Genomic DNA, 25,291 nt, shown 5'->3' with positions numbered 1-25,291 from the left:
TTCGCCATGCATAAACTCCCAGCAAAATCCTGTCCTCCCGATTCGCTCCCAAATAACATGAGCCGTCTTCATATCCAAAAATGAACATGGTCTAATCTAGCACGTGACGGAACCCCATGAAACACCGTTAAACATCGTAAGTGAAAAGGAGGCATGAAAGAAAGGTAGAAAGACGAAAGAGCCCGTTGGGGGGAACGGGAACGTCTGAAGGCTGCGTGTCGTTGTAGTTACAGTATTCGTACATTAGATAGAAGCCCGCTTTACTGGGCCCAGTGCTGCTGGACGCCGACGACGATCAGAGCAATGACGGCGCCGAGAATCAGCAGCCCAAGCACGGACATGCACCGGTTGAGCGTCCGCCACCAACGAGTGCTCTGGAAACGGACCTCGTCGGCCTGAGTGATGCGCTGTTTAAGCACCTCTGGCACGCCAAACTCGCTCTCAGCCTGTTTCTCCATCGCCCGTTGCGGATCGGGAGGCAACGGCAGGAAAGCAGCCACCATCCAGGCAAACGGAAAGATGAAGCCGACGGTAAAAGCTGCAATCTGTGTGCTGCGTCGGCTCAGCCGCGAGCCCGTCTCGGCACTCCACGACACGCTGGGCGGATCCCAGACGGTGAAGCGCGCCGCCCGTCGATCCTGGCCCAGATGTGGCGACCACAGCGAGCTGGTGATCTTGCGCAGGCCGCGCACGCGGTACTGACCGGGCACGAGAACACCGCCAGCACCGGCTTCGCCGCCCTCGCCCATCTCCATGCTGGCTGCGTCGGAAAACGGCCGCTCGCCAGCCGGGCCGCCGGACTTCCTCTCGCGTGGCCTTCGTCGCGCGTTGTAGATGTGCATCGGCGTCCGGCGGTCGACGCTCGGTGAGCGACGGAACATGGACCCTGGCCGGCTGCTGCTTGCGCTGCCGCGGCGGCTCCGACTGTCGCCGCACATGCTGCCGTCCGACACGCTGGTGGCGAGGTATTTGCGCTCGCCCGAGCCGTAGTAGACGCGGGCCCATGCCGGGATCGGGCTGTTGATGCTGCGCGAGCTGCCCGACGAGTGCAGGTTGCGCGACGAGCTGTTGCTGCTAGAGAAGAAGCCTGAGATGGCGCTCCGCGATGGCGACTGCCACAGCATTACGTCGTGGAGGTCTGCGAGGCCGTCGCCGTGCTCGTCCTGGTCGCGGACGACTGTCGTGCGCGGCATGCCGTAGGCTGGTTGTGGCCGCTCGGGCAGCAGCGGGTCGCTGCGTGGCCGGTGCGATCGTGCCTCGTCTAGCTGCAGCGCCAGCGAGCTCGAGATGCTCGGCATGTTGCGGCTGTGTGAGCTGCTGCTGGCCGCCCAGCCGATGCTCGACCGCCGGCCATGGGCACTGGCAGAGCCGGATCGAGACCGAGATCGAGATCGGGACCTGGATGCAAAGTGTGACAGCCTCCTGCTCTCGGCCTCGCTCTCGGACATGACCGTCGACAGCTGCGAGCTCCACTGGTGCGCGTGCTCTTCGGCCATGGCGTCGACCTGCGCGCTTCGTTGGGGCCGCTGGCCGGAGGAGGTTGCGGATGGCGACCACATCGAGGGCGTGAGTGTTCGTTCGCGGACCCGGTCCTCGATTGGGGGTGCAAGTCGTGACACGGGCTTGCGTCTGGGCACTGTCGTCGTGATCGAGACCGGAGGACCGCGCTTGGTCGCCGAGAAGACGGGCACCGGGGGGTGGGCGAGATTGAGAAAGGCCTGGCCGGCAAAGAAAACGCTAGCCGTCTCTTGGTTGAGGATCACAGACGAGATCGACTTGATCGACGCGGCGTGACGGAGAGACTCGCGCGATCGCGACTTGAAGTAGCCGAACTGCTCGCTGGGCTGCTTGCGCGCCGGTTGCAGAGGTCTCACTACCAGGCTCTCTTGCGAGTAAGCGCGCCAGAGCTGGCGCGAGGCGGCTGCGACTGACGATGTAACTGACGATGAGCTGAACGGGTGCTGGCGTTGTTGCAGCTGCCGCAGCTGTTGAGGTTGTTGCGGCTGCTGTGGTAGCTGCAGCTGTTGCGGTGGCGACGGCTCGCTGTACAGCACGTAATTGGGCTCGCTGTCTTCAGTCTCGGCGGTGTGCGGCGGATATGGCGGGCTGCTGGAGAGGTGGGCCTCGGATGAGCGCTCGTCGAGGGCGGGGCGGCGGAAGGGCAGCGAAGTCGGCGGGGATGATGCGCCGAAGACGACGATGTTGGGGCTCTGGTCAATGCTCTCCTCATACGATTCCACCGTTGTGAAGGTCTGGTCCGGATCGATGTTGCGCCGAAGCACAGGCAGCAGAGGTGGAGCTGCTTCGACGGGGGAGGACCGCTCGTGGATCTCGATGTTGGTCGTGTTTCCCAAGTCGCTAAAAGAGCCGGTCGACGATGGGACGAAGCCGAGACTGTCAGAGGAGTCGTGGGGGACAAGCGACGGGCTGTGGGCGTAGATCTCGTAGTTGGTGTTCGCAGACGGCAGGGAGGAGATGGTTGAGAGCGCACCGGCCGACTGCTCTGAGCCAAATGAAGTCTTCTTCCTCGGACGCCAATTGGCAGAGGAGGCGGCTGCGGAATTGTCGGCAGTGCTGGTAGTACCGGCGGAAGCGGGAATGGGGAGGGCTTCGGCGAGGGCTGGGAGGAGAATGATGGAGTTGCCAGCCGCCGAGAGTTGAGGAAGGTAGGAGTGATAGGCAAGCTGACGGTGGGATCGCTTGGGAGAGACTGCACGACCCTTGCCCTTGCCCTTGGGCTTCAGCTCAGGGGTGGTAGGAACCTGGCGCAGGCCGCCGGGCAGACTGTCGTCCAACGAGGAGGTGTCGTTCTTCTTGGCCTTGGCCTTGGCGCTTCCCCCAGAGAAGTGGGCGAAGGACGAGCTAAAGGACGGGGCAAAGGATGTCAGACTGCTGCGGTCGTGCGCGGTTGGGTTGGTGGACAAGAACGAGCTGTTGAAGTCGACGCTGCTGAAGACGTTGGACGAAAGCCTGTCGTTCGACACAGTCGAGCGAAGGGTGGGGGAGGAGAAGGTGAGCGGGGGAGACCGCAGGAAGGATGTCGGATCGGTGGCGAGAGAAGCGTTGGACGAGGCAGCGACCGAGGCGAGTGGGACGAGAGAAAAGGTTTTGTCGGAATGCACGGCGATCTTGTGGCGACGCGATCCTGGACGCGAGCTCGGACGGGACGTAAGCTGAGACGACGAGACGGAGACGAGAGACGTGACCGAAGCGGACGGGGAAAGTGGAGAAAAGCCTGTGGAGGAGATGTTGGGGGGAAGCGGCAGGTCGGCCAAGGCTGACGATGGCGATGCTGCGTATGCGGCAGATGCTGGCAATGTCGATTCGGGCGAAGATGGCGCTGGCGACTGGTCATATTCCTGCGGCAGAGCCAGGACCGACTCGTCGTCACGGCCATCCTGTGAAAGCTGGCTGTCCGGGAAGTCCAGGGGAAGCTGACCTGACGCACGTACGGGGCTGTGAAGGAGCGTCGTCCAGTTGGCATTTTCTGTGGGGCTGACTGCGCGTTTCGGGCCTGAAACATCGTTGGTGCCAGAGTTGGCCAATGGAGATCGGCTGGCTTTGATGGGCGTCGATACTACTGATCCCGGCTCGCTGGTTGTGTCGCCAGTGGCTGCTGCCGTCTTCTTTCCAAACCTACCACTCAACGTGCGGATGCTGCCCGTCCGGCTGGGCGTCCGGCTAGGCGTCCTCGACAGCAATGGCGATGCCAAGTTGACAGCGGCTGCAGCTGTGGCTGCGATCAGCGAACCCCAGCTGCCGCGGCTTATGCGCTTGGCCTGCTTGGTCCGTGTGCTGTCGGTATCTTCGTTTGCGTCGCCGTCGTCCTTGGCCAGGAATAGGCGGATCCGGGTGCTGCTCGAGGACGAGGCCGCGATGCTGCGCGTCTCCGCGTCAGCCGCAATGCGCGCCGGTGAGTAGGGCACGACGCGGATACCAGACATGCGGTTGTTCTGCGAAGGTGTGCGCTCGTGCAGCGGCAGAGGCGAGGGCGCAGTACGGCGGCCACGTCGACGCTTTGGACTGTCGGTGCTGACCATGTCGTCGGCCTTGTCGGATGCCACCGCCGGCCCTTCAGAGGCGGACTCGTCGTCCTGGTAGATCAGAGTGCCCGAGGACCGCACTCCGGCAGGCCGGTCGGCAGCGAAGTGCCATGATTCGTTCATACGTGCTTTCCTGGAATTAGAGTTGCTTCAGACCAGACGACTAGCAAGGGGTTGCTAGGGTCCAAGACGTGAGGTCGGAAGAGAGGTGGAGCTGGGGAGAGGTTGTTTGGGAGCGGATGTGGAGTGCGAACGTGAAGATGTAAAATAAATCGCATGAGGCGTGTGCTGCTCGTAGTAGCCGTGAAGTGTCATAAAACGTGTCGTGAGCTTCATCAACGGTTCAAGTGCCGCTGGAGGGAGATGACGGTAGCTTAAGGCGGGGAAGCGGAGACGGGAAACTGAAAGGGCAGACAATGGGATTATGAGCAACCGTCAAGCATTAGGAATACCAATTAGGATGGAGCCAGGTACAAGGCCGACGAGGCTATGGGTGGATAAACAGGCTGGCGATGGAGATTGAACAGCAGAAAGCGAGCGAGCAGGCCAAAGCAAGAAAGCAAGAACGAGAGCGCTGCATGGAAAACAAGACAGAGCCAAAAAAAGAAGGAGAGCAAGCCGCAAGGCTCACTGTGAGCGGGTACGCGTAGACGCCGAGGAGACGGTCTTCGGCCTGGCTGCTGGCAGCAGCATGACCATGAGACAGGACCGGCAGACAGAGAGCAGAAGGCTGTGCAGGTGTGGACGAGATGAGACGAGGGGCGAACGGCAGATGGCAGATGGCAAGGCCAGGGACGTTGAGAGATTGAGATCCGTAGGCCGTCAATTAGGTCGATCAAGAGGTCCAGATCGAAGGGGCAAAGGTGCCTGATTATATTAGAGCGAGTGTGTGCGGCCTTGGGGTGTGGCCAAGGACGAAAGAGTGGACGGACAGGGTCAGCGAAGGCGTGTCCGGTGGTGGGACGAAAGAGTGGACGAACGAGCGAACGAACAGAGCGGCGAAGCGAGCAAGCGAGCGGCAAGACGACGTTGGGGAGACGCGTAGAGAGCAGAAGGGAAGAAGAGAGGCGAGCGAGAGACAGACAGATCCAAGGGCGGCTCAGTCTGGGGTTATCAGAGCGAGGCGAGGGAAGGAGCGAGCGAGCGGAGACAGGCGGAGCGCACAACAGCAAAAGACAGAGCAGAGAAGCAGCGACCGAACCTGCTGCTGTGAGAGCGGTGGCAGCGAGAGTGGCATCGCAAGCCAGCGGCGCGCCGTCGATTGGTCACGGCCGGGCTCCGTTTGCATGCACCAGTCAGGAGCTGCGCTGCAGAAATGGATGCTCCATGTTGGCCCTGCAGCAGTTTAATTTGGCAGGGGGCAGGCACTACGAGCGAAGCGGGACCGCCATATACAGTATACAGTGGGAGCCTGCCAGACCTGTTCGAGTTGTACTGTTTATTCCTATTATTACGAGTACCGGGTGAGTGTCGAGGATCCATTCCAGCTGAGCTGCCGTGTGAAACCGTGGCCGCATTCTCTCCCTGTCTTCGCGATGTGGCACAAACGTAAACAAAACAACGGGCGCCAGCGGCAGGTCGAACAACACCAACACCAACACCAACACCCAAACACAACAAATAACAGGACTAAAATGAAAGGTGCGAAATCTTGGCTCAACGGAGCGGGTCGGTCGTGGATCCAGCTGGAGTGTGCGCTACTCTGCAAGATACATAGTACTTTCTGTTCGGAATCCAACTGCTAAACACAGCCACAGTCTCCGTGCCGCGCTGAGAAACGAAACATGAATGGAGGAATGCAATGCCCAAGAACAAGATGTGTGCAACAGCCAGACACTATCGTCCAGACAGCAACATCTGCAGCTATTGTCTCGCCAGCCGCCGGCCTGCCGGCTGCCGAAACGGCCGCCTCGCTCCAGACAACAGCTGTTCCCAGCCACACAACGCTGCACAGATTGCTTCTCCAGAGAAGGCCGGGGTGCTGTAAGAACCAGCGCTCGTATCTCGCTCGTACCACCACGCCAGCAGGGGTCGTTGCCGGGACTGTGGATGCGCTTCTGGACGAAGATTCCGGGCTAAGGACGCGTCCTATGAATGGGATGCGCGTTGTGCAAAAATCCCATGAGTCTTTTTTTTTGTGCTCGGCCAGGACCGTTGTGCGCACTGTAGAGCTCGGGCCAGCAGCAGCCAAAAGACGGTGAGCCGCGTGTGAGTCCACACTGGCCGACACGTGACACTGGCCAGCGAACACGACCGTCTCGCTGTGCTCTGGGCCTTTTCTGACTTGGGGGGAAAGAGGCTGAAAGGTCTTGCCCGTTTCGGCACATGCGTTCCATTTATAGGAACAATCGCTGCTAGCCTGTCATTCTTCTCTTGCCGTCTTATGCCTCCTTTGTTCTCGGCCGCCAGCAGCGCAGACGCAGACCAAACGCCGTGGCGCCGAGAGCAGTGAGGGCGACAAAGCTCAGTAGCCGCCGCTGGCTGGTCGTTTGCACGGAGTGCTCCGTGCTGCTCGCCAGTTTCATCGTCAGCATCTCCAGATCAGCCGTTCATCATGCCTGCCATCCGGGGCTTCATTGACAAGTACATCTTTCACAAGGAGGGTAAGCTTTCATCCTCACCGAGTTTCTGGATTCGTGTCTCAGACTAACGGTACGTCTCCAGAAATCCCACCGCCCATCTCCACTGGAACGGCTGTGGCCCTGCTTGTGAGTTGCCCCTGCGCCGTTTCATCTGATCTGTTCTGTCCGTTCTTCTTTCTACCTGTTTCCCGTTGTTTCGTCTTCTCCACTCGTTCACTTCCATTCGTTCTCACTCCCCTCTAGGCCCTCTACACCGTCGCCTATGTTGCGCCCTTTTACCTCTCGTCCTTGACCAGGCCCTCGCCGACGCTCTCACGCGATGCCCCGTCGGTCATTCGGGCCCGCATCACCTCGGTGACGCTGACGTGCATCGGCTGCTCGGCCGCCACGTTTGTGCTGCTGACGACGGCCGGCGCCACCGGCACCACACGTCTGCCGGCCACCGATGCACTGCATCTCATGGGCTATCTGCCCGTGGGCTTGGGCGACGCGCTGCGAGCTCTGGCCTTGACGGCAGCCCTCTTTGCTGGGCCGCTGCTGGAGCTGGTCCTGGTGGAGGTGCAGACGTGGCGGCTGCTACGATCGGACCGGTCGATGCTGACCTGCCTCGTGGCCTCGCTCGCCGACAACCTCGCCGACTGGACCGTCTGGCGCAACATTGTCGCTGGCCCCGTCACCGAGGAGGTGCTCTTCCGTGGCGCCGGTGTGCCGCCTCTGCTGCTCGCCCACACGTCGACAGCCTGCACGGTGCTGCTCTCGCCCGTCGTCTTCGGGCTCGCCCACCTGCACCACGCTTACGAGTTCGCCGTGGTGCACCCGCGTGTTCCTCTCGCCGGTGTCGCCCTCCGCTCACTCGTCCAGTTCGCCTACACCACCCTCTTCGGCGTCTACGCCACCTTCCTCTTCCTCCGCACCGGCAGCTTGCTCGCCGCCTGTCTCGTCCACAGCTTCTGCAACTGCATGGGTCTGCCGCGCTTCTGGGGCCGCCTCGAGCTGCCCCGCAACGACTCCGACTTCGAGACCGGCCGGCCCCGGAGCAACCTGCTCGCCACCCTGCTGTACTACGTCCTGCTCGTCGCCGGCGCCGCGTATTGGTACTGCCACCTGTGGACCCTGACGGCGAGCACGAATGCGCTGGTGTCGTTTGGCTGACGGAAGAGGTACCTTGCAAGGACATGGGGACGAAAAAGGTGTATATGCAGACGAAATTACAACAGAGATACAGTAAGACCGTATCGTTCATGAAAGCACGCTTCGGCCTGTACTCCGTACAATGGTGCCGTTGCGGCCCAACACCGTTTCCCCGTGTCGATGCAAATCCCTCATGATGAACTATCTATACACAACTCCGCTGGGGAGAACGGCTAGAGCTGCAGCAGACGGCAACGTGCTGTCTGTAGACACGTGTCGGCTGTCCGCCGCAGCGAAGCCGGAGCAGACTCTGAAGACGAGTCTGTGACTGTGAGTAGGGATGGTACCTCGACGTACTCATACAACGGGATCAGCAATCCGCTTCGGCCGTCCGCAGGACGGATCCTTTGCCGTAGGAATCTTCCCGTGATCAGCTGCAGGGCATCAGCATTTCGCGAGCGTCTGCGCATATGCTCTGTTTCTGTCGCTCTTGTCTTTATCGTATTCTTTCCTCCTCCCTACTCAACCGCGCGGATCCATCGAGTCCGGCAGCGAGCCCGGCATCGAGAATACGTCGTCGTACCGCGACCGCTGACGGTGGCGCAGCGAGTCCTGTGATGGCCGCAGCATGTTTGCCAGATGCGGCACCTGTCCGGGCTGAGCCAGGGCCACGGCCGCAGCTGACGGCAGGCCCTGCAGGTGTGGCTGCTGGTGCTGCAGCCAAGTCTCGGTGTCGGCATCGCGGCGTGGATCGCGCTGGTCTCGGGTGTCGCGCGTGTCTCTCGAGTCGCGCGAATCTCTCGACTCGGGCCGGCCACCGGTAGCGGCCTTGCTGCTGAGTCCTGCTGCTGTGGCGGCCGCGCTGTCGGATGCAACGTCCTCGCTGGGCGGTCCGCCCGACGTCTTTCCGTCTCCACCCCGGGCGTTCTTCATGCGCGGCCACAGGCTCGGCAGGGCAATCTCCTGGAAGCGCGGCTCGACGGCGCGGTCGTCAAACCAGCGGTGCAACCGCGACTCGATCAGCTGGGCGATCTTGGGCACGTCCTGCAGGCGCGAGCGGCTGCCCAACAAACTGCGGATGCTAAAGTCCAGACGGTAGTCGTCGAGAAAGGCAAAGATCATCCGGGTCGGCGTCGCCTGCGACGGGTTGCTCGGCACAAAAGACACCGACAGCGTGCCGCTGAACCGCACCACTGATACCGCCAGCGCCACCGGCAGAACCGCCGACAGCCGCCGCGGATAGTTAAGCAGCAGCCGCGTCTCCACCGCCAGCGTGATCATGTCGCTCAGGTCCACGTCCATGCGTGCCTGCAGCCGTGCTGCCGGGCTCGATGTGCCTTTGGGGCCGCCGCTGCCACCGGCACCACAGCCGAGGCCGTCCTCGTCGACGGGGATGATGCGGCAGTTGCTGAAGATGGGAAAATCCTCGCCCAGGCTCAGCTCGGTCACGCGGATCTCATCGACAAAATCGGGCCGCGAGTCGCCGTTTAAGGCCTTAGTCAGCGATGCCAGAATTGCGTCGTCATGTTGGGCGTCGTTGCGAAACTGCGCAATCGTCTGCGCGATCAGCACGTTGAACCAGTCCAGACTCTCGGGCTGGTGGCTGTCCACCCGGTAGTACGTCTTGCTGAGGATCGAGCCGATCGTCAGGCTCGGTGGCCGCCGTAGCACGCCAGACTTGTGCCTGCTGCTCGGCTGTTGTTGCTGCTGCTTCTGTTGGTCCCCCGACTGCTCTTCCCGGATCGAGCGCAGCCGGAGAAGCGATTCCTTGTGAGCCTCTGTCCGGGACCGTCGCTCAGCCGCCCTTCGGATCTCTATAGCCTCTGCCGACGGCGGGTCACCAAAGATGAAGAACTTGATAAAGGCTGCCACGAGCAGGACCACCGACAGCTGGCCGACGATCAGACCCTGCGAGAATGAGAGGCTGCGAGAGAGGCGGACAGTCAGCAACGATCAGACGGTAGAGAGACAGAGCCTGCATCCAGGCACCCAGTCCTCAACAGAAAAGCAAAAAGGACACATACGTCGGCTCATGTCCGGCCGGACAGTTGTCTGGCGCCATGGCAGCTGGTGTCTGGCGCAGTCGGCTCCGGCGGGGAAGGGGAGGAAATACGTCCAGCGACAGGAGCCGTGGCGCCAGCTGGGAAAGAGACGGGAGAGAGAAGGCGAGCCGGCCGGACGATCGTTGCTCAGCTTGTTGTCATGAAGCTTTTTCTCTGCTGTGGAGCCAAAACGTGCATTGCTGCTGCCAAAAGAAGCGATTTGGGGTTTTTGCAGCATTGGCGTCCAGGCTTTATCTTATCGGAAGGAGCACTGTACTAGTACAAGTAGCGACACTGCACCAGAGCAAATTTCCAGGTACCGTGACATCCGCCCAAGAGCTCCGTTGGTTCAGGTCGGCCGCTGACGCATGTGCTGAAGCTCGAGAAGCCGTCTTTCCGTCCGCATCACAGAGCATCAGCGACGCTGCAACACGACCGCTCTCGACCCGCTCTTCCGCTGCCGCGAGCAGGAGGCAGCCATTAACAACAGCACACAAGCGCCCGCGAGACACGATGGATCTGTTCCAGGCGGTGTCGGGATACGTCACGCGGATGGTGACGGCAGGCGACAGCAGCGTGGGAACGGGCGGACTGTCGTCGGGATCGTCACTGCCGTCGTCCGTGTCGGCCAAGATGAAGATTCTGTTGTTGGACCGCGAGACAGTGCCGATTGTGTCGACGGCGGTGACGCAGTCGGCACTGCTCAACCACGAGGTGTATCTGATCGACCGGCTAGACAATGCGGGACGTGAAAAGATGCGGCATCTGCGATGCTACTGCTTTGTGCGGCCGTCGGCAGAGGCGATCCAGCAGCTGGTGGAGGAGCTGCGGGACCCGCGATACGGCGAGTACAACCTCTTCTTTAGCAACGTGGTCAAGAAGTCGTCCATGGAGCGGCTGGCCGAGGCCGACGACCACGAAGTCGTCAAGCGCGTGCAGGAGTACTTTGCCGACTTTGTCGTCATCAACCCGGACCTGTTCTCGCTCGACTTCAGCATCCGCGGCCGTATGGGCAGTGCCAAGAACAGCAATAGCCCCATCACGCACGTATGGGGGGCCAGCCCGGATGCGTGGAACGCGGACGCGCTGCAGCGGTCGACCGAAGGCGTGCTGGCGGCACTGCTGGCGCTCAAGAAGAAGCCATTGATCCGGTATGCGCGCAGCAGCCTGCTGGCCAAGAAGCTGGCGACCGAGGTGCGATACCGCATCGCCCAGGAGGAGCAGCAGCTGTTCGACTTCCGGCCCGTCGACACGCCGCCAATTCTGCTGATCGTCGACCGTCGCGAGGACCCGATCACGCCGCTACTAACCCAGTGGACGTATCAGGCCATGGTGCACCAGATGTTCGGCATCCACAACGGGCGCGTGGATCTGCAGGCCGACGGCGACGGCAACGGCGACGGTGACAACAGCAACAACAACAACAGCAGCAGCGATCCGGCGTCGGGACTGCGCGAGACCGTGCTGTCGCAAGACCAGGACCCGTTCTTCAAGCGGAACATGTTCCTCAACTTTGGCGACCTCGGGTCCAACGTGAAGGAGTACGTGGAGCAATTCCAGGCGCGGCACAAGAACAACGAGAACCTCGAGTCCATCTCGGACATGAAGCGCTTCGTCGAGGAGTACCCCGAGTTCCGTAAGCTGTCGGGCAACGTGAGTAAGCACGTGCACCTGATCTCGGAGCTGAGTCGCCGCGTCAACGACGAGAACCTGCTGGAGGTTAGCGAGTGCGAACAGAGCATAGTCTGCAACGACAACCACGCGGCAGACTTGAAGGTGAGCCAGCAGATGGGTCCAAAAACCAGTTCCATTCTACAGGCAGCGCTGACAACCCAGACCATCCAGAAGCTGATCCAGAGCCCGACCGTGTCGTCGGCCCACAAGGTCGGTCTGGTGGCGCTGTACGCGCTGCGCTACGAGAAGCAGCCGCAGAGCGGGACGACCGTGGCGATGCTGGTCGAGCTGCTGACAGCGGCCGGTGGCGTGCCGTCGTGGCAGGCCGACCTGGTGGCCAAGCTGCTGGCCTACGAGCACTCGCTGCAGCACCGGAGCGGCGGGGGAGCCGGTGGCGACGACGGGGCTGGCGGTGGCGGCGGCATTGCCGAGATCTTTGAGTCGAGCGGCATCTTTGGCGGCGGTGCCAAGGCGCTGCGCGGACTCAAAGGCGTCGACAACGTCTACACGATGCACTCGCCCCTGCTCGAGACCACGCTGCACAGCCTCGTCAAGGGCCGCCTGCGCGAGCAGCAGTACCCCTTCGTCGACGGCGGCGGCGCCACGCGCGACAAGCCGCAGGACATTATCGTATTTGCCATTGGCGGCACCACGTACGAGGAGGCCAAGGCCGTTGCCGGACTCAACGCCTCGACACCGGGCGTGCGCATCGTGCTCGGCGGCACTACCGTCCACAATGCCACCAGCTTCTGGGACGAGATCGACAGCGCCGTGTCGTCGTGGCCGGAGCCGCCACCCAACACGACCGCCGGTCGGCTGCGCAAGGAGCTTGGGAGGAGGTGGAAGGAGGGGGGGGTTGATGTGTATTACATAATGATGAGTCAGCAATGAAAATGAATCGGTTTTCCCTAGGCTGCCCAGTCAGCAGCGACGTATTCTGACCTCGGACAAAAAAACAGAGAAAACACGACCGACGCAAACAGGCCCCCGGAACACGGGCTCAACTCACCCGCGCCGACCCCCTGGATGGCCATGTGTCGCCGCAGCGCCTGGCCACAATGCTGAGACTGACTAGGAGGACGACGAGGGCGGCGACGGAGACCAATGGCTGTGGTTGGGGCCGCAGCCAGACAGCAGCTGCCGTATCGACGTCAGCAGCCATGCCACAGCTGCCACGATCGTGGATCCTGGCACGGCGACGACAGGACGCTGCACGGCCGGTGCTGCTGTCAGCAGCCGCTGTCTGGAGGCGACCAGGCAGTCTGACACGCAGCTTGTCGGACAATTCGAGGTGTGTTTGGTCGTCTCGTTCTGGAGTCTCTTTGCTCTCTTGCTTCCTTTTTTTTCTCTTCTCTCTCTCTTCTCTCTCTCTTCTCTTTCTTCTCTTCCCTTTCTCTTCTCTTTCTTCTCTTCCCTTTCTTCTCTTCTCAGCTTTCATGCCTCATGCTAACCTCCCAGCCCATCCCGTCGCGAAAACATCTACACGGTCCCCAACATGCTGACGGTGGCCCGTCTGGCAGCCGCCCCGTTTGTCGGCTACTGCATCCTGCACGACATGCCCGGCACGGCTCTGGGACTTCTCGCTGCTGCTGGCGTGTCCGACCTGCTCGACGGCTGGATCGCACGGCGCTGGCAGCTGCGTACTGTCGTCGGCAGCATCATCGACCCCATGGCCGACAAGGTGCTCATGACCGTTCTGGCCGTCAGCCTCGCCGCTGAGGGTGGCCTCCCGCTCTGGCTGGCTGCTCTTATTCTTGGCCGTGACGCCGGCCTCGCTATCGCTGCCGTCTACTACCGCTGGGTCTCCCTGCCGCCACCCAAAACCCTCGCCCGCTACTGGGATTTCTCCCTGCCGTCTGCCGAGGTCCGCCCGACTACCATCAGCAAGTATAACACCTTCTTGCAGCTCGCTCTCATGGCTACCACCACCGCCGCGCCCGTCGCCGCCTCGGCCGGCCTCGATCTTGCTACCGGCCTGACCGCAATGCAGTACGTGCTGTTTTTCTGACATGTGCCAAGTCACGTGTTTTCGCATGTTCTTATTTCCCGCTGACAAATCACCCAGATATGTCGTCGCCGGCACCACCGTCTGGAGCGGCCTGAGCTACGTCTACAGCAAGGATGCGGTCAAGATCCTGTCGCAGGACCGGACGGGGTCCAAGTCCAAGTAGCCTGGCATGGTCTGCGTGTATACCAAAAAAGGAGTCAAAAGGAGCTGGTGTCTGCAGTGAAGGTGTGTAGCCTACGGAATATAGTAGGCGTATATTGTGAAATGTGGGGTTCTACATGGTATTACAAGTCTATCTGTGTCGTAGTTGTCGTTCAGTTGTCCGTTGTTGTCTGCTCGTGTCATTCTCGATCACACTGCCACTTTTATATCTTTCTCTTGTCTCCCTCTTCTCCCCTTCATCCCCTTCATCTCCTCCCTCTCCCTCTTCCCCTCTCCTCCCTACAGATCAGCCACCCGGGCCTCCGCATCCAACGTCTCCATGTCCTCTTCAATCAGCACTGCCGCCGGCCTGTCTCTGCCACCGGCCTGTCGCGTACGGTGCACGTGCGCCAGCAGCCGGACGCAGCCGACAGGCGTCATGCCCTCGACGCGGCGGGCCTGTGCGAGCGACTCTGGCCGCGTGGCTGCGAGGACAGCCTTCTCGGCGAGGCTAAGCCCTACCACGGCCGCGTAGTCGAGGTCGGTCGGCAGCCGCAGGGCGTCATCGCGGGCCACACGCGCGCGCTCGACGCTCTGGATCGTCTCGTAGGGCGCGTACATAGCCTCGATAGCGACACGACGGCGGATGTCGGCCGAGAAGGCGTCGACCAAAAGAGCATCGACACCGCCGCGAGCCACGAGGTCATCGATCCCGTCGACGCCACCCACCCGCAACATGTCGAGCCCGTCGCGCATGCGCGAGTCGTCGCGCACCGCGAACCCGAGCCGGCGCCACGCAGGCGCGCTGCGCACAGTCGTCTGCAGGACGCCACGCAGAGCAGCTGCCTGGTCGCGGTCGCGTTCAAAACGAGCCCAGCGCACATCGCCGACGACACCCCAGCGGCGGCCCAGCGGCGTCAGGCGAGCGTCCGCATTGTCGAAGCGGGCGCTCAGACGAAACTCGGACCGCGTCGTGAACATGCGGTACGGCTCCGAGACGCCCTTGGTCACCAGATCGTCAATCATCACGCCAATGTAGCCGTCTGCTCGCGAGGAGCCCGCACGGCTTCTAGTCCCTGGGCTGCTCGCCCGGCATTGATGCCTGCCACAACGCCCTGGCCTGCTGCCTCCTCGTAGCCGGTCGTGCCGTTGATCTGGCCCGCCAGATACAGACCTGCAATCGCCTTCGTCTCCAGCGTCGCCCGCAGCCCGCGCGGGTCCACGTAGTCGTATTCAACCCCGTAGCCTGGCTGCAGCATCGTCACGCGTTCCAGCCCGCCAATCGTCCGCAGCAGCTGCTCTTGGGCCGTCGCCGGCACCGTCATCGATAGCCCGTTCGGGTACACCACGTCGCTACCGAATCCCTCCGGCTCCAGCCATACAATGTGCCGCTCCTTGTGCCCAAATCGCTGCACCTTGGACTCCAGCGATGGGCAGTAGCGCGGCCCCTTGACCGACTCCCGGATGTGCACCGTCTTGTCCAGGTTCGCCCGCACAATCGCGTGTGTCGCCGCGTTCGTGTATGTCGCGTGGCACAACAGCTGTCCGCCTTCCCTACTGCTCACCGCTACCGTCGAGTCCATGTAGCTGAACGGCACCGCCGGCTCGTCACCCCTCTGCGCCTCCAACGCCCCGTAGTCGATCGTCCGTCTGTCCAGCCGCGGCGGCGTGCCCGTCTTCAGCCGTCCCAGCGCAAACCCGGCCTCTCGCAGCGACCGGCTCAGCCCGTATGTCGGCGCCTCGCCCATCCGTCCTGCCGGTCGCGTCTCCATCCCGATGTGGATTTCCCCCCCTAGAAATGTCCCTGTCGTGATCACCACTCGTCCTGTCCGCACCACCTCGCCCGTCTCCAGCCGCACTCCTGTTATCCGCCTGCTCGCCTGCTGCTTCTCATACCCATTCTCCTCCACTCCCCCCATCCTCCACTCGTCTCCCCTCGCTTCTGCCACCACAATGTCCGACACGCTGCCCTCCAGAATCGACAGGTTCGGGTACCCTTCCAGCATCTCCCGCATGTGCTGCTTGTACAGTCCCCGGTCGATCTGCGCCCGTGGCCCCCATACTGCCGGACCCTTGCTCCGGTTCAGAACCCGGAACTGTACGCCCGCCTGGTCCACCACCCGTCCCACCAGTCCGTCCAGAGCGTCAATCTCCCGCAGGATGATCCCCTTCCCAATTCCCCCAAAACTCGGATTGCACGAACACACTCCCAGGTTGTCCAGCTTCGGTGTGATCAGTGCTGTCCGTGCCCCTGCCCGTGCTGCTGCTGCACATGCCTCTGCTCCTGCGTGCCCTCCGCCAACAACCACCACGTCGAATGATGTCCGTCCGTCGTCCGCAATGCTGGCCAGTTCGCGCACTCGCTGCTGCCGATACCCCCGCCGTACCTGCAGACATACCCGTCTTGACAGTGAGCCAATCATTTGCCTGCGTACTGCTGCCATGGCCGTGGGGTCGAGGAGTCGATTCGTTGTCGTCTGCAATTTTTCGATAACCACTTCTCCGCGTCTTATCGCATTTTGCGACGCTTATATGCTGAGTCATACACTCGCTTACAGTGTGTTTACTGTGTCAATTACACTGTCATGTCTTCCACCTTCTAGTCTCTCACACCTCTGTGAAAAACCACGGCCAGTTTCCACCACCCATCTTGCCGCCGTATTCTGTACCCGGCAGAACCATTGGCACAGGTACGCTTTTGTCGAATTCACCCAGCATACCAGCACCTTCTCTAGGCACATTTGCCCGCCGTTCTGCCTCAGGCCGAGGTACCGCAGGAATCAGAACTCCGCATTCCCAGTTGCGACATGTCAGCCTGGGCTCCTTTGTTGCCCTGTCCTTCACCAGGCGTCCCCTGTTTCGTACGCAGACTCATTAGCTCTGGTTTCGATTTGTCGACTGCCTATAAGGAACTTCTTACCATGCGCTCTCTGACAGATTAGCACTTCCCAGGTACGTCCATGCTTGCGCAGAGCTGGCTTCCCGCCGCACAAATAGAAGCTTAGTATGCGCCAGAGTGCCTTTCTTGACATTCTGGTAGTCTCTCAATATCTTTCGAGGAAACTTGGCCGACTCCCACCAGTTTCTCCGGAAGCAAATCGTTCCCGCACCCTTCCAGTACCCATGTCAGCACATACGCATCGTACGCCAGGCTCCATCATTGGCAAACACTCACACGTATCCCCCCTCGGCTCCGAACCACTGTCTGGTGAGACGGGAAGTACACCCGCATCCTACTTTTCCAGTCCGGTTCTGAAGACGACGCTAGCACGCCCTTTTTCGGCTTATTTGCCCTGGCTTCGTACTCCTTCATCCCCGTGTCTCCTGTTTTCAGAGTCAGCCAGCTGTATGTCTAGCGGACGAATTATATCTGGCGGCATCGTACCTTGACATGCATAGTACAGCGCATTCAGGAGATCGTCACCCAAAGATCCGATAGATGAACACTGTTGCGGCAAATACTCGTCGTCAGCTTTGCACATCCAAGCAGCAACAATAACAGATCCGCCTTACCAAGTAGTCTAGCTGCAGCGGTTCTTCTGTTGCCCAGCCTAGCGACTTGATCGCTCTACCCAGACCGCAGTAGCCCGTGCGCTCCCAGGAGTCCTTTGCGTGTGACCCAGATCTACCGAGTACCGGCCGTTAGCATGGCCTTGGCCAGACATCTCCATCTTTTCGGCGACTTCGCTTACATGGTGTGCACGAAAGCGTAGCGTGCTGTTGCCGAAAAGTCATAGTTGTCAAGGCTCTGCACGAGAGACTGATCCACCGCCTGGGCCTTGAGAAAGTACGACAGGTCATCAAGGAAAGGAGTCTTTCCAGAGATTCGGCCGGCTTGCGCGGGGAGCCGTGGAAGGTCGATGATAAACACCATCTAACTCATAAGCCGCGATCAGTACCGTCCATTTTGAAAGAGGAGCGCGTATCGTACATTCTCAATAGTGCCCGACTCGCCCCAGTCGTATGGCACCAGGTTGCCCGTCGGCACAACGATGCGCAGGTAATCGGCATACTTGAGCAGCTGGAGCTTGGAATGCATGGCACCCACGGAAAGCATCGGTGGGAAGCAGAACCGGACATTGCTGTTTGGCACATTCTCGCGCATCTCGACTTTCTTGAGAGAGGGGTGGAACACGCTCTTGTCAGCATCGTATAGATCTCATTGATACCCTCCTACAGGCAGCACCTACCTGGTTTTCGTCTGCCGCATAGGCGATCAGCAGCAGCTTTGTCTTGCGCACGTCGACATGCTGCATCATCCACTCCTCGTCCCATTGGAACGAGCTCAGAACAGCCAGCTCCAGCCCGCTCTTCTGCCAGACCTCGTCGATGGTAATGTCATCGTCGCCTCGCGGCTGCCCCCGGATCCACGTTTTCTTAACAACGCCCTCGGGGAAGCGCAGTCGCTCATCTGCCGCAGCTGGGGCTGCAGACGCAGCAACACTGCTCCCCAGCTTCCGTCTTCTCGCTGGCGGTCCCTGGTCATCATCATCTGAGCCGTCGTCAATCACCACTACCCCGCTTTCAGCTTTTCGTTTCGCTGTCACACTCCCTTGCTGCACCTCGGCCGTGTTAATGTGTGGCTGGTCCTGCTTCTGCTGCTGTTGGCCCAGTTGCTTTTGGCGTCGGGCCAGACGCTCCGCCTCCATCGCTCGTCGGTCCATACTGAGCAGAGATTCTTCAGGAGCACCAGGAGCAGAAGGAGATTCGGCAGTCGTCATTGTGCCTCGCTCGTTGGTGACCTTGCTCTGTGTGATGTTCTCTCCGACACGTATTGACGTCGTAGCTATCCACTATTACACTGTCTCTAGCTCTTGAACCTCTCGACACTAAAATATAGTGTGTCCGTGCGCCTAATATGCTCTTACTGTCTAAAGAATAGGCTAAACATAGACAAAATGCTGCAACTATAAGACCCATATAACCAATGAGCGACATCGCAGAAAACAGCTCTATTTCCTCATGCCTGCATGAACAACCGCTTTATGTATATTTAAAGCAGTCTATACCCTTTCGGAAGCTTCTGTGGTTTTTGAGAATTGGCTTTACAATTTGAAACCTGAAAAGTTTTGGAGTTTGGAGTTTGGTATATCATTTTTAGGTGTTATCAAAAAGTAAATAAACAAACAATGAAAGTAAAATGCAACTTAACAAAACACACTTCAGATCAATGTCATAAAGTCCTGCTTATTTATGTGCAAATCACCTACAATGATCCACATTGCAACGGATCACCAACTGATAACTATGCAACATGACTTTGCTATTGTCAAGACAAAGCGAGACTTACCTTGGAAGAAATAACAGGATCAAAAGGTATGATCCAACAACTCTACGGCTCTTTCAGGGTTCTCAGAACAACGAAGCGGAGTGTATGTGGTTTTGACATTCGAGATCTATGACTGTCTACTTGCCCTTGGCGAAACCTCATACAAACCTCCCAAACTATAGGATGTTTGGTGTATGTTTTTTTTTGAGGGTTTTCTTTTTTTCAACACCTCTTCCGTCCCCGTCCGTGTGATCGTTTCCACTGTTCTTACACAATTCCAAAGCGCCAAAACCGTACTCATCTTTCCCCTTCACTCCCCATGACCCAGCAATGAGTAGGCATCATATAAACGAGGCCGTTAAGAGAACCAGAACCGACACCAGACCAGCCTATCGACACTCCAAAAGGCCAGCTGAACTCAAACAAATGAGACTGGCCACAGTGGTCAGAATACAGAACAGGTCCCAGCTAACGCCTAAACAGCATCTGCAAAAAGTGCGACAGTGCGGCCTCCCTCCGGTAGTTACCCTCCAGTGGCTATAGCACTCCTCGATGCTGAGACAAGTCTATATAATTCCCCAGGTATTGCATGACAAGCAGACATATAAAGAATGGCACGATAAAATACGTGCGTAAACATCCGCACTGCTTGAGAAAGTCGTACATGTCGAGTACTTCCTCACCCATATGACATCATGCCATTGCGCTTGGGTTGTCCAATAGCACAGAAAAAGGAAAAAAAGGAAAAGACGATGAGAGAGAAAGAAAGGGGGAGAGTGAGAAAAGAAAAGAAAGAAGAGTACAAAAGAAAGAAAATGAAACATGATTTGGACAAAAAAAAAAGGCGATGATTAAACGCATGTGGGTTATAACTCCAGAAAGAAGGCCTAAACGCCAATCGATGGCTGCCAGACACATTCGAGATGATCCTGTATGATAACCGCTTCTTTGAGACGTAACAACAAATCTTTACCTTAATGAAGTAAGGTCTGTCGCTGGAAACCGAGTGCCAATCATGAAAAGAGGATGCAAAAGAGTGAAATCGAGATGGGTCAAGTCAAAGAAAGCTGTATTTGCTTTGCTTAGTGGACTGATATGGTGATGCGAGTAGAACCTAGTTCCGGCAAGTATTGCCGGCCGGCGTTGCGCCAGAAGGCGCGCCAAGCTTCAAGACCTGACGCAAGGTGTTCTCCATGGCAGCGAGGTTGGCAGGCTCGTTATTGCTGCCGGGCATCATCCGCGCGGAAGGCGTGGCATAGATGTTTTGAAATGCTATTGGGGCGAAGCTAGTCGTCCGGGATGCTATCGCCCCGGAAGATGGCCCCCGGGTATGACGCGCAGCCATTGCAGGACTGGAGGTCAACCCCGGAGAGTTGCCGAAAGTCGTAGGGCCCGACGCAGATAGAGCAGTCTTTGAGAAGAGATACTGCTTGAGAGCCTCGCTATGGCTGGTGGTTCCACGTGACTGTTGGAGGTCACCAGGAGAGGCAGCAGATGCGGGGAGGTCTCGAAATCCTATCGAACCCTTGGCAACAGGACTATTGCTCTCAGAGGGGCGAACAGCCCGCATTCTTTCCTGAAATGGTGTGGCAAAGGCCGGACCAATTGGCTGGCTAGAATTGCTATCTAGCTCAGCAGCAGAGATACCCGAAGAGGGGTTCCGTGCATGGAGAGGCCTGCGCAGAGGATGCTGCGAGTTTCTGGGGAAGGTGTAGCTGTTTTTGTCTGGAAGGGTCTGTGCCTGTGCCGGTGGAGAATACGGCACAGACGGGCCGTTGAAGATGTTGGCGGTGCTGGCGCGGTGAGCCTTCTCGGCGCGATCAGCGCGGAAAAAGATATCCAGAGGTGACTCATGACCAGGGACGGAGGTCTCTAGGAACCGGTCCCGGAGCTGTTCAGACAATTGTTCCGAGTCGGACGGCGGCGGTGACGGCTCTTGACCGACACCGTTCGCCGACTTCACACGAGGGGTATCCGGCGAGTTGGGTTTCATAAAGAAGCTGGGAAGGGGGAGCGAAGACGGAGCGGGCGAGGCGTGAAAGGTAGCACCCGCAAAAGCGGTGGTGGCAGCCGAGGCAGACGTTGGCTTTGCGCCGGCAGTTTGAGGAGGCGTCCGCCGTCCGGGTTTGGCAGGGCCAGGAGAAGTCGATATGTTTTTGGGATAATTCTTGTTTCCGTTACGTCTGTTGGATTTGGCTGGAGTAGGTTGCGCGTTTGGAGCTGGGCTCTTTGGCGTGCCCTTCTTGGGGGTTTGAGGGCCATGACGGCGCTGACCAAAGTCAGGGTGGAAGTTGGGTTCGGCGGCAGCCGCATCATTCTCTGAAGCATAATTCTTCTTTGAGGATGGGCGAGCTGCGTTCGGGCCAGGCCGGCGACGGCCTGGCGTTTGCTTCACATTGCTGTTTGCAGGCTCCGGCATTGCGTGTTTACGGAGAGATGATCGTGATGAGTGGGCGCCTTAACGCTCGTCGAGGTTGACAGGAGTGTTCACAGGTTAATCTGCGTTGAATTCTTAGGTTGCTAGAGATCGGAGCGATCTGGGCGATCATATGCTGTTTAATTGGGTAGGATGCACTGCCCGGAAGCATAAGGACTGCTTCAATTGTGTAGGTCGGCCCAGCCTGCTGGCTTTGAAGAGATGAGGCGGAAACCCAAGAAAGAAATAAGGTCCTGGACGTTGAAAACCCTAGCTCGCCGCACACAGTGGTAATACCGTTGGTGTTGTTGTTGATGATGACCAGGCGCGACGATGTGGCAAGTTGGGTGATGGAAGGGAACTCTGCTGGGTTGTGGAAAATAGGGTGGGTGCGTTGCACATATTGTGGTAGGGAATTGAATACTAGAAGGGGCAGATTCTCTTGTGACGCGAGATGGGGGACAAGAAGATCAGAGAGGGCGCCGTTCAGATGTTGTATTTGAATGCGAATGTGAAGAAGAGAGAGAAAGTGGGAGGCAAAGTGGAGGGAGAAGCGAGGATAATGTCGGGCGGCAAAGCAAACAGGCAAGGCAGGCAAGGCGGGAGGAGAGGCAGGCGGACGGTGGGTTTGTCTGTTGCCGTGGAGCCACTCGCAGTGACGCACCTTCCTTTGTCTGGGTGGAGGCGCAGCCGCTAACGAGCGAGAGATGGGGTGCCTGATGGTTTCTTAGTCAAGGGCGAAACGTATGGCGGGGCTCTCCGTTTCTGGCGGTCCATTCATATTCTCACAGCCAGACGAGCAGTATCAAGCTCGTTTGCCTCGACAGACCTCCATCCCACCAGCCATATCTCAGCTCCGATCATCCTGCATATCAAGGCTCCAAAACCGGGTCTTTTTGCGAAGAAAGAGGTAATTACGCTGCCACATCAAAGGAGCTGGCTCCCATTTGCCGCGGCGTCTAGTTGTCTTCCCTTATGCTTCTTGCTAGCCATGGGTCCTCAACGGGCAGGTTCATGGATCCGAGTGCTGCACACCATCGCTTTCGATCACCCACATCTATCCTTACAAGGCTAACCACAACTTTGAGACCAGTTGCCTCTGCTTACTCTTTCGCCCTTTCCGGCCTGGCCTACGAAAAAAAACCGAGATACCCAGTCGACAAGATGGCCGACGTTGATATGGCTGATGCTCCACCCTCTGAGACCATCGTCAAGAAAAAGACTGTCTCTTCGGCTGATGCTGGAAAGGCTGTGGAGCTCAGGAAACGATTCGAAGTAAAAAAGGTGCGCCAGTTCAGTATACAATAACTTTGTTTGCCTCTCGGCCGGACAGACTGGTTGCTGGAGCGCACGCTGCGCCGGAGCTGACAAGGCATGGAAACTCATAGTGGAACGCCGTTGCCTTGTGGGCATGGGACATTGTCGTTGATAACTGCGCCATCTGCAGAAATCACATCATGGACTTATGTAAGTCGACCGCCTCTTGTTTTAACACATGTTTTGCATACAGTAACTGACGAGGCTTTTTCACACTATCACAGGCATAGAATGTCAAGCAAATCAGTCTTCGGCCACGAGCGAAGAATGCACTGTTGCCTGGGGCATTTGTAACGTGAGTTTTCCCTTGTTTGTGACCTATCGCACTGGCTGTCGTCGCTTACTGTAATTATAGCACGCCTTCCACTTCCACTGCATCTCGAGGTGGCTCAAGGCACGCCAGGTGTGCCCTCTTGACAACCGCGATTGGGAGTTCCAGAAGTATGGTCGTTAGAAGTCACGCACTCGAGGGTGGACGCGGCGGTTTGGGACACCGGCAAGAATGAAATCAAGCAAAGTTCACAACCGCTACAGCAACGCTTTGTGCAGTCATGCTCGGTTCCAGAAGTGACAAGACAGGTTTCCTATCAAAGGAGAGCGACGAACTTTATGAAGTTTGCCTGTTATTTGGGAAACGTTCATACACATGTCCCAGGCGTGGACAAACAGACAATGATGACGAACCCATTTTCTTATCTTGCTATAAGCTTCCTGACTTTCTTGTCACGCTTCAGCTCCAACTTCCTCGCGATGTATTGGTGTTGTATCGTGTGCCGTACTCATTTCTCGTCGAGGACCACTGTTTGGGGTATGCTGATGTTGCTGGGCTGCCCTCCGGCAGGTAGCCACTTCACGGGGTTTTTGTTGAAGAAAGGCCAAGCCGGAAGGACAACGAGGAATGTCAGAGCGGTGCCGCCGAGAGCGATAAACAAAGACAGTTTGATGTCCTGCAGAACGTAGCCGACAAGGAAAGCGATGGCCTGTCAAGCTCGCCTCATAGTCAGTTATCTGGTCGGTAACTTGGTGGGGGGGGGGGGATATCTTACGGCCACGGCAGAGAGGAGGATCGTGGCCAGCGAATCGCACAATCTTTGGCCCTCAAAGTCCTGTGTGATGGCAGTATCAGTCAGTGTCAATTACAAGAGTGTAGGCCGGTCGCTAACTCACGATTTGTCCCTCGAACAACCCATCCTCGTACCCGGTCGAGCAGTTGGTCTGCCATGATGAAACACGTTCTCTTTTGATTCTTCTAATATGTAGTCGTAGAGTCTGTATTCGCAGAGGGGAACTGCGAACAGGGTAGTCTAAAGTAGCTTAGAGAGCTTCGTGGCATGAGCTGTACATAGTTGGTGCGTTCTGACAGTAGAGAGCTAAGCCGCGGAAGACACATATCATTACACGTACACGTGACCGCGTTGTCGATGTATCTTTGTGTGTCTAACTGCAGCACAGATACCTAAGGATACTCGCTCCTTATACCCACCCACTGTGTCACCCCTGACACCTTGCGGCTGATGCCAAGACTGTGATAAGTAAGAGAACCTGCAGCAGATACTAATCTGCATGTCTTTACGACGTAGTTGTTACCACTGAATGCCATATCGTTCTCGACGCTGCCGACTGTCGATTAATACACCTATGTCTCGATACAGTCGCTCGGGGTTTCCCCCGACAGTTTATGATGATTCCGTGTTTGTACGGAGTAAGATACTCATTGTATAGCCAGGTCAGCGAATGGGTTGCCTCTTCTTTGCCACGGGCATTATGCCAAAGTAATCTATAGGAGGACGGAGTACTCCGTAGTTCCATTGTGCTTACGACGTACTTAGAATACGGGGTAGAGGATCAAATTTGTTATTTAAAAGATAGCATGACAGGCAGGGGAAATAGTGGCCAACATAGGACCGCTTTTCCTATACGGAGTAGGGACATGGAACATTGAAGGCACCTGAAAGAGGGAGAAAGGCCCAAAATACTTGGGGCGGGGCCCTTACCCGCCCCCCATCACAAGATTTTCTCACCTACGGAGTACATAAGCGGAAACAAAGAAAAATAAAAGCCTCTCAGTTCCTTCGCCGTCAGAGTACAATTCTTTTCTCCCAACCCTCTTAGCCTTGGCTTTCGCATACCACGCAAAACGCCTTCGACTATCTCTTTTACTCCTCCGATGCGAAGAATAATTAATCTCGCGCATTAGTTCTATCTCACCCACAGATCTCCTTGCGACTCCTTTTCAAACGATTTATCTTGGGACTCAGCTTAAACCAAAGCAACCGCTCTATATATCCTCGAAGCCAGCTGCCTTACAGCCGGTGCCTTTGACTCGCTCATCCCATATCGACAGATTAACGATCTATATATACATTCTCCCTGGCTACCTTACGGCTATTTGTGTCCTCCCTTCTCCATCCTTCATCTCCCCATCCACGACGACAACCTTCGACTCTCAAAGTGCGCCGAACCCCATCGCTGACGAAGAGTCCCGCTCCAACGCCGTCCCGGAACGACCCTACCCCTTTCCCGCTGGATTCCACACAAATCGCAAAGTTGGCGGGACGTAACGCGGCTCGACTCACCCTGTTCCGTTCACTCCTCGGCCCAAAGTTCTGGGCCTACAGCGGAGTGGACAAGAAGCCTCCATAACTCTACCGGCTTCCTCACCTGCCTT

The 25,291-nt window shown here is 58.1% G+C and overlaps 8 protein-coding genes across 8 annotated transcripts; 3 read left to right on the top strand and 5 right to left on the bottom strand.

Moving 5' to 3' along the window:
• Positions 1 to 260: 260 nt before the first annotated feature.
• CMQ_7488 (serine-rich protein) lies at positions 261 to 4,166 on the bottom strand (the record flags this gene model as incomplete). Its single annotated transcript, XM_014314493.1, has 1 exon — positions 261 to 4,166. One exon carries the CDS (start codon positions 4,164 to 4,166, stop codon positions 261 to 263), a length of 3,906 nt encoding a protein of 1,301 aa, XP_014169968.1.
• Positions 4,167 to 6,597: 2,431 nt separating this feature from the next.
• On the top strand, positions 6,598 to 7,777 carry CMQ_7200 (prenyl proteinase rce1; the record flags this gene model as incomplete). The annotated part of the gene is made up of 3 exons (XM_014314205.1): positions 6,598 to 6,646; positions 6,708 to 6,751; positions 6,869 to 7,777. The coding sequence occupies 3 exons, from the start codon at positions 6,598 to 6,600 to the stop codon at positions 7,775 to 7,777; spliced, it is 1,002 nt and encodes a 333-aa protein (XP_014169680.1).
• A 501-nt stretch (positions 7,778 to 8,278) lies between these two features.
• CMQ_7228 (mitochondrion biogenesis protein) lies at positions 8,279 to 9,818 on the bottom strand (the record flags this gene model as incomplete). Its single annotated transcript, XM_014314233.1, has 2 exons — positions 8,279 to 9,680; positions 9,781 to 9,818. The coding sequence occupies 2 exons, from the start codon at positions 9,816 to 9,818 to the stop codon at positions 8,279 to 8,281; spliced, it is 1,440 nt and encodes a 479-aa protein (XP_014169708.1).
• A 493-nt stretch (positions 9,819 to 10,311) lies between these two features.
• On the top strand, positions 10,312 to 13,643 carry CMQ_7272 (vacuolar protein sorting-associated protein; the record flags this gene model as incomplete). The annotated part of the gene is made up of 5 exons (XM_014314277.1): positions 10,312 to 11,574; positions 11,635 to 12,327; positions 12,432 to 12,763; positions 12,931 to 13,461; positions 13,538 to 13,643. The coding sequence occupies 5 exons, from the start codon at positions 10,312 to 10,314 to the stop codon at positions 13,641 to 13,643; spliced, it is 2,925 nt and encodes a 974-aa protein (XP_014169752.1).
• A 121-nt stretch (positions 13,644 to 13,764) lies between these two features.
• Positions 13,765 to 18,342, bottom strand: CMQ_7330 (mitochondrial translation optimization protein; the record flags this gene model as incomplete). Its single annotated transcript, XM_014314335.1, has 11 exons — positions 13,765 to 13,776; positions 13,937 to 14,623; positions 14,686 to 16,008; positions 16,235 to 16,475; positions 16,542 to 16,732; positions 16,797 to 16,945; positions 17,007 to 17,067; positions 17,135 to 17,246; positions 17,314 to 17,495; positions 17,553 to 17,735; positions 17,812 to 18,342. The coding sequence occupies 11 exons, from the start codon at positions 18,340 to 18,342 to the stop codon at positions 13,765 to 13,767; spliced, it is 3,672 nt and encodes a 1,223-aa protein (XP_014169810.1).
• A 1,662-nt stretch (positions 18,343 to 20,004) lies between these two features.
• Positions 20,005 to 21,309, bottom strand: CMQ_7115 (proteophosphoglycan 5; the record flags this gene model as incomplete). Its single annotated transcript, XM_014314120.1, has 1 exon — positions 20,005 to 21,309. The coding sequence occupies one exon, from the start codon at positions 21,307 to 21,309 to the stop codon at positions 20,005 to 20,007; it is 1,305 nt and encodes a 434-aa protein (XP_014169595.1).
• A 1,161-nt stretch (positions 21,310 to 22,470) lies between these two features.
• CMQ_7360 (ubiquitin ligase subunit) lies at positions 22,471 to 23,077 on the top strand (the record flags this gene model as incomplete). The annotated part of the gene is made up of 4 exons (XM_014314365.1): positions 22,471 to 22,590; positions 22,695 to 22,773; positions 22,848 to 22,918; positions 22,979 to 23,077. The coding sequence occupies 4 exons, from the start codon at positions 22,471 to 22,473 to the stop codon at positions 23,075 to 23,077; spliced, it is 369 nt and encodes a 122-aa protein (XP_014169840.1).
• A 325-nt stretch (positions 23,078 to 23,402) lies between these two features.
• On the bottom strand, positions 23,403 to 23,845 carry CMQ_7143 (microsomal signal peptidase; the record flags this gene model as incomplete). The annotated part of the gene is made up of 3 exons (XM_014314148.1): positions 23,403 to 23,603; positions 23,670 to 23,729; positions 23,822 to 23,845. 3 exons carry the CDS (start codon positions 23,843 to 23,845, stop codon positions 23,403 to 23,405), a joined length of 285 nt encoding a protein of 94 aa, XP_014169623.1.
• Positions 23,846 to 25,291: the final 1,446 nt, after the last annotated feature.

The sequence above is a fragment of the Grosmannia clavigera genome (assembly GCF_000143105.1).
Source record: "Grosmannia clavigera kw1407 unplaced genomic scaffold GCSC_173, whole genome shotgun sequence".
In the NCBI taxonomy this organism is placed as follows: Eukaryota; Fungi; Ascomycota; class Sordariomycetes; order Ophiostomatales; family Ophiostomataceae; genus Leptographium; species Leptographium clavigerum.
The sequence above is the reverse complement of the archived record's forward strand: the minus strand, read 5'-3'. Positions and strand labels throughout refer to the sequence as shown.